We start from the raw sequence: 7,916 nt of genomic DNA, 5'->3' as shown, positions 1-7,916 counted from the left end.
AATAATCTCTTTTGGGGGGGGAAACCCTTTTATATCTTTTTAAAATTAATTTTTATCTTATCAAAGTAAATCATGCCCATAGTTTAAAAGTCGGTAATAACTAGAAGGCTAATAACACACTACAGTGGTTCATGGCCCTGACTCCCAGAGCTGCTCTCAGTTCCTCTTCTTACAGCCAAGCTTGGAGCCTTTGAGAATTCTGTGGTATAAAAGCAGGTCTTTCTCAGCTTCTCCTACAGCATAAAAATTGACTTTATTAAGTTTGCTAAGGCAGTTTCCACATGTCCATCTGCTTTTTAGGTTCTAAGACTTCTTCTATGCTGATATACCATCCTTGTCGGTTTATGTTTTAAAGAGAAAATCTTTATATGGTAGATTTAGTGGGACTTTGGGAAGAGGCCAAATTACACATGACTATTCAAGCAGCAATATTCTTTTAGCTTTGTTTTGCTCTTAATTTCTTTGAAACCTGAACTTTGGGTCTGAATTCTTCCTGTGCTTTTCTAGATAATTCCTCTCATGAAGTATATTCATCAGTCTTTTGCTTGTGTTTCATTCTTTCTATGTATCCTGTCTGTCTGTCTGTCTATCTATCTATCTATCATCTATCTATCTATGATGGTTGTGGAGGTGATTTTTATGCATGACTAGATTCTAACTATCATTATTACAGTTTTGAATGCTTCTGGCTACCTGCAGAAGATCAGTGGGTGAGTTGGTGGTGGGTCGATGCCATCCTCTATTAAAGTTTGCAGTATCAAATCTAATATTATTTAGGCCTGGTGGTGGGGGCACCTTTCCCCATTGTCCCTTCAAAAAACAGATTGGGGTATGTCACAGCAAATCATTGTTGTAGCTTCTCTGTTGTGACACTACAGCCTCCTCTCCTTTCTCAGCCAGTTTCTCTGAGGTATGAACTGGCAAGGAGTTAGGTCCTAGATGACAGAAATGATAAAGAACACTGTCGCATCTTCAGCTGCTCCTCCCAGCTGCTCTGTGTTGCTGACCTGAATCTCTAAAGGGACATTTCCTTTCTCTCCAGTATGTTGCTCTATTCAAATTATTTAGCTTATGCCTTTCAGGATTATGACTCTTGATTTGGAGGAAGTCATTATGTTTAAGGTCTGAGAAGAACTCTATCAGTCCAAACATCATAGTATTTGGTAAGTGTGCTTAGTTCGTGGTTATTGATTTTGGCAACTTCCATTTTATATTAATGATAAAGTTTTTGTTTTCCTTCTTTTACTTTTCACTGGCTTTGACATGTCTCTAGTGATAGGAGTGGAAGAAAATGTGTTTATTTTGCCCTCTTTAACCAGAAGTTTCCCCTCTTAACTTTTTAAAAGTTGATAGTATCTATAATAGCATTATGTTTCTTCAAAGGACATGATTTTGCATTTAATCCCACATCAACACAATTTATCATTTTTTTTCCCATATTCAGATTTGTCTTGGAGTCCCAAAGAGCTGAATGTAGCTAGAGGGTTGTCCTCCTCTGCCTGCTGCTACAGATCCATGGGTGCCCTTTGCATGCTTGCGCTTTTTATTTTTTTTAACTTTAGACTAATCTATCAAACAGAGGAGACAGTGTCAAAATCAGCCTGGGCAACTTGGAGAAAACCTCATCTCATTAGAAGTACTTGCTTTTAAACTGCCACTATAAGGTGTAAAATTTAAAGCACATTGTAGTTATTAATACTGAGCCTGATTTATGAAGCAGTAAAATGTTTGCTAGCAATTATGTTAAAATGATCAACTTAATTTCACTTATGCCAAAATGCTAATTGGAATTAAGGTGACTATATGTGGAAAGAGAGTAATCAATCTACCTTAGCTTGTTCATTAGTCATTTGTCTGGAAAAAAACAGAAAAGAAACAGGAGAGGAAAGATAAGTTTAAGTCCATGGCTTTTAGCCAGGTTGTCTCAGATTACCAAATAGATTTCAAAAATTTTCCATTAAAAGGAGACATTTCAAGGAAAAATAAAACCTTGTCCTATAATCATTGCTTAAGATTGAAGAGAAATGTAACAAATTGGAGCAAGGTAAAAAGAGTTGTACATCTTCTTAAGGTAATTCCATTAATCTCTTGGTTACTTTTAATCCATTTGTTATTTAGTCTTGTATGTAAAACAGGATTTACAAGAACAAAATGACAGGTTATGCAAATGGTTTGCAGAAAGAAATAAATAATAGGCGTGCCATCAGCATGCCACCAAATTGAACCAAATTATATTTCATTTAGAACAGATGTTTGGTGTTTATCTTCTCTGCAAAAAACATGGCACATCTAAGTAGGATTGTAGATTTTCTGGTGTTTGTTTTATTATCTTCCTTCATAATTCACCCAAACATTACCAAGAAAGTTTGTATGTATCAAATATTATATAATGAAATATGTAATTATATATAACTATTTGTTGGGAAAATGGAACAATTTGGTCAGGCTCCCCTCTCCTCAGAGGTGGTCCAGACTCGGTCGGTAAACATTATGTGTGTGGGTGGAGTAGGTGTGCCTGTGAGGCAGTGCCACTTTGGCTGGTGTTTTACTGCCTCGGGCACCTGCCCAGCACAGCCATATTTTTCCAGACCTGTAGCTTCTAAGGACTGTGTGGCTGGTTGCCTAGCTTATAGACCTGCGTGAAAGGGTCTGGCGACCCAGCCCGGCATGTGAAGGGTTTGTGATCCAGTCTGTGAATGGGCTTGAGGGGTCTGGGAGCTCCAGACCCAGCCCTAGCTCAACCATCAGCCCAGCCAGTGCAGGATTACTGGCAGGTAAAACAGTCATGACAACTAGTGTGGTCGTCTAGCAGACAAATTGGCATCACGAACAGGACTAAGAGCTAGGCAATTGGTGCTGTCAGGATTCCAGGCCTTAGACAGTAGCTTTAGCCTAGCCAGACACTATTTTATTTATATATTTATATACAATATAAAATACATACAAAATATAATGCATTATATACAATATTAATAGATAAATAATTATATATATATGAGTATATATATGTGTGTGTGTATAGTCTTTGGACTGTTAGACAGTTACTTTTTCTTGATAAGAATTTTCCAACCATGATTATTATTTCCTAGATAATATATTTCTTTAATTTTTAAGAGGAATGAAGCTGCACTCCAGAACTACGGAGTCTTTCCCAGAGGCATTAAATCGTTTATGTTGTGGGCCAACCAGAAACCTGGACATCCTTGACACACACATCCCACCCACCACCTACCCCAGCCTTCCCCTCTGAGCTTCATGCCCATTCTGGTTAATATTCCATAGGCGTGTCATACACAACATGGTGAAGACCAAATACATTATTACCCCCAGCTTCTCTTTCCACCTCCTGGTCAAAACTGCTCCTCATTTCATATTTCCTTCTCTGTCAAATAGCATGAGCATTCAGTCAGTCCTCAAGCCAGAAACTTTGGCAGTTACCCTTGACTCCCCGCTTCTTAACTCATCTTCCATGTTTATTCATGAACTAATCCTGTAGTTCCCAAATGTCTGTGTTGTCTGTCCCCTGCTCTAGACCTCCACGGCTAGTGCCTTAGGTTAGGCCCTTGCCATTCTCACCTGGATTGCTGCGATAGCTTTCCTCTGGTCTTCATGCTCTCTTCCTGTACCCCACCAATTCAGCTACTAACGGAATGTCACTAAATACGATATGTTACCCCCTTACTTAAAATCCTCCCATGACTATTTATAACCTTCTATATAAAGTTAAAACTCTACCTTGGCCCATGAGATCTCTCATCTCCCAACTCTGGACCACTTCTCTGCCTTCATCTACCATCTCTCCCTAAATGCATACTCCGAAATACCATTCCCACAGGTAGGCCCTTGAACATGTCACAGTAATCCTTCCCTCAGTTCTTTTACACATATTATTCCTCCTATGTGAAGTGTTTCCCCCACCCTTCCTTGTCTAACTGCCTGCTAAAAATCCTTCAAAACACATCTTAGGTTCACCTCCTCCAGGAAACCTCTCCTTTGCCTTAATCTGATTTGGATATTCCACAGCACCCCATGTTTTCAGCATAAGATTCACCTTATTGCTTATGGAGGGAGCTTGTTTTGCCAGGTAAATTGTGAACAGCTACAGAAAGTTGCTGAATTCTAGCACACTGCCTGATGTATGGTAGGTGCTTAATACAATTTTGCCGAATTGAATGGATGACTATCTTAGGAGAGTGCAGGTTTGAATGTGTCGCCTCCAAAATTCAGGTGTTGCCAATGAGACAGGATTAAGAGGTGGACCTTTAAGAGGTCATTAGGCCATGAGGGCTCTTCCCTCATGAATGGGATTAAGGCCCTTATAAAAGAGTCTTCACGCAGCTTTCAGGTAGCTTGCTCTTCTTGGCCTTCTGCCATGTGAGGACACAGCATTCCCCCCCTTTGAGGGATGCAGTCTTGATCTTGGACTTTCCATACTCTAGAACTGTGAGAAAATGAACTTCTACTTATATAAATGACCCAGTCTCCGGTATTCTGTTATAGCAGCAGAAATGGACCAAGACAAAGAGGTTTCACTTAGGGGTTAATGGTCTAATTCTTGTTTGGTTAAGAATACTTCTGAGAGGATTACCAAGATGGGAGTGGGGGTATTCCAGGACAGAAGAAGCCCTAGGAGAAAATGCAGAGATGGAGGTATCCATTGCCAGCCACTCACAAGTAATTTTTGATGTATCTGCCAGAGTAGCCTTGCCGTTGTTAATACCTACAGATTTTTTTTCTGAATTGCATACCAGTAATGCTTTTAATTTAGAAATATCATGTACAAGATGTTATTCAAAACTTTATATCCATTTGGCAGCAAATCTATTTTGTTGTTTTCTACAATATGAAATTTGGGAATTTGAGAATTTGAGTATTCAGTGGCCAAGAACTGACTGCTAAATGTTAGTTAATATGCTGCTTCTCACCTGGCTACTCTTCCTCGAAGATCTCCAACTCCCTGTAGGTGTTTGATGTTTATCTCCTGCACTGCAAAATTAGTTCCTGTGGCCGCCTGATCTCGAACTCTTATTTGGTCTTCTAAAATCTGTAATTTTGAGTTAAAACATTAATTTCTCATCACACATTATAAGAAAACACCATGTAAAGTAGGGTTTACAAAATTAAATGCATTTCTTAGTTAGGCTGACAGTGTAAATGAGTGAGAGAATCCCATCTCAGAGAGAGGCAATCTCTGCTCAGCAGTGGCTTGATTCCAGCTGATTGTTGCCAGTTGGGAATGATGTCTCAATAGTGTTTCAACAGAAGCTCAAAATCCAGACTTTTTGTGGAATCTCAAAGTTTAAAAATATTGGCATCTTATTCAAAATCTTTTGTAAACATTATCTGGTCCAAACAGAACATATTTGTCATGTTGATATGACCATGGATTGTCATTTGGCCATCACTGATATAAAAGCTTTTCACAAGATACCTGTTACATAATTGGTGGTAAGTTTAGAAAAAGGAATTTTTCAGTATGGCATTGGGCAAGAGGTCCTTTACAGACTGAATCAGAACCACAGTGAAGCTAACACAGCTAATGCAAGCAAATCTGAATCAAGCTGTTTCATACGCATAAAATGGTTTGTTGTTCTAGGTTTCTTAGAGAACATGAGAGATTTATATATAACATAGTTGTTTTAATTTATGTTTGTGAATTTTACTCTGTTTCATACGCATAAAATGGTTTGTTGTTCTAGGTTTCTTAGAGAACATGAGAGATTTATGTATAACATAGTTGTTTTAATTTATGTTTGTGAATTTTACTAGGAAAAGAAGAATTTTTTGTAACAAATCAATTACCAGAATTTCAAAGACCATATACAGAATCTTTTACCCATTTGTAAACTGTCAGATTGAAACAAACTAAAAATAGCTTTAATTGAAGAAATGAAACTGTCAAAAACATTAGCTAGAGTTTGGTTTTGTCTTTTTGCATGTATGTAGGGGTTTTTTCCTTCTTTTTTTGATAAAGAATAGTGATGAAAGGGAAACTGTTCTGCTATTTACTAAAACACTTTATAAAACAAGGATGAGTGGGTGTGGGAATGGTGTATAGCCAGCTAGATCCATGTACAACTACATCAGTGTAATGGAATGAAGACCCTGGTAAATGTAGCAAAGGAATGTGCAATACATGAGATACACAAATCCGTAGGGGAGGAATTTCACAAATGGTGTTGGGATCTCTCGTTACTTATTCAGAAAACATTCAATTTAGATCCTTACCTCATGTCATATATCAATACAGATTTTAGAAAAAATAGATTAAAAATATAAATTAAAAGTAAGCCGTAAAAATAACAGAAAAGAGATCATTTCTTCTCTGAATGAAGAATTTTCTCATCTTAAAAGTACAGTAATCCCCACTTATCCTTGGGGATTACATTCCAAGACCCCCAGTGGATGCCTGAAACCACAGTTATTACTGAACCCTATACATTTTTTCCTATACATACATACCTATGATAAAGTTTAATTTATAAATTAGGAATAGTAAAAGATTAACAACAATAACTAATAATAAAGTAGAACATTATGACAATTAGAACACGTATTCTATTCATGGCTTCCAACCACAAATTTAATGCCCTTTCCATCTGAATTAAGCACTTACCACACACTGTGGCCATAACTTTTGCAGTTTCAGGTGCAACAACGAAACTAGCTTGAATCTCTTTTTCCACCTTCACAACTTCATGGATAGAAAATTTGTTCTTTTTGTAGATCTTAGCAACCTCAGCATATGATTTTTTTTCTTTCCTTAAGTCAAGAATTTTCACCTTTTCACTTAAAGAACTTTACAGCTTTTTTGGCATATCTGAGTTGCCAGCATCACTCCTCTTGTGCTTTGGGGCCATTATTAGGGAAAAAAAGGGTTACTTGAACACAAGAACTGTGATACCACAACAGTTCATCTGATAACTGAGATGGCTACTAAGTGACTAGCAGGTGCGGAGCATGTACGGTGTGGACATACTGGACAAGGGATGATTTATGTCCCAGGCAGGACAGAGCTGGACAGCACGAGATTTCATCATGCTACTCAGAATGGCACACAATTGAAACTTGTGAATGTTTATTTCTGGAATTTTCCATTTAATATTTTTGGACTTTGGTTGACCTTGGTAACTGAAACCATGTGAAGTGAAACCACAGATAAAGGGGGACTACTGTAATGAGAAAAATAACAAAGCAAAATATTTGAATGTTTAACTTTATATAAAACTTGTAAAATAATTGTAAATACAATTAAGATGTAAAAAGCAAACTGGAAAAACATTTATAACAAATGTTGTCAACAAGGGTTTCAGTGGTATGCTGCAATCATCATATACCTGTCTGCGAGAACTGATTGTACATATCTCTTTCCATCTTTGTGTTCAGTGTCATCATGCTGGATGATCGAAAGTACAGTGAGAGTATTTACACCATGAAAATAGGCAGGCAAATACTACAAACCAGATTCCTCCTGCCCCCTGTAAGAAATCAACAGCTGATTGTTAAACATTTACCAATGTATCATTGGTTCTTATCCTTAATATGTAAAAGAGATCATCAAATCAATAAGAATTAAAAAGTACTAAAACTCCAAATGATAAATTAAGAAGCCCTTGAAATATCTGACAAGGAATTTCGAGTGATAATTCTAAGGAAACCAAATGAGATACAAGAAAACTCATCTAGATAACATGATGAAAAGAGGAAAAGTATACAGGACCTGAAAGAAGAAATGTACAAGAAAATCAATGCCCTGAAAAAGAATGTAGCAGAGCTTGTCAAGCCGAAGAATTCATTCAATGAAATAAAAACCTCAACAGAGAGTTTAACCAGCAGGCTTGCAGAAGTCGAAGAGAGAACTTCTGACCTTGAAGATGGGCTGTTTGAAATAACATAGGCAGACAAAAAAAAAAAAA

General features: G+C 37.3%; 1 protein-coding gene across 1 annotated transcript in view; it reads right to left on the bottom strand.

The window, feature by feature from the left end:
- Positions 1 to 7,916, bottom strand: part of FAM81B (family with sequence similarity 81, member B) — a 68,763-nt gene that overhangs the window by 26,232 nt on the left and 34,615 nt on the right. The window contains exon 5 of the mRNA XM_008585535.1: positions 4,926 to 5,044. Coding sequence (XP_008583757.1) covers positions 4,926 to 5,044 — 119 coding nt within the window. The remainder of the gene's footprint in view (positions 1 to 4,925; positions 5,045 to 7,916) is intronic.

Source organism: Galeopterus variegatus, unplaced genomic scaffold, assembly GCF_000696425.1.
Source record: "Galeopterus variegatus unplaced genomic scaffold, G_variegatus-3.0.2 Scaffold3613, whole genome shotgun sequence".
In the NCBI taxonomy this organism is placed as follows: Eukaryota; Metazoa; Chordata; class Mammalia; order Dermoptera; family Cynocephalidae; genus Galeopterus; species Galeopterus variegatus.
The sequence above is the reverse complement of the archived record's forward strand: the minus strand, read 5'-3'. Positions and strand labels throughout refer to the sequence as shown.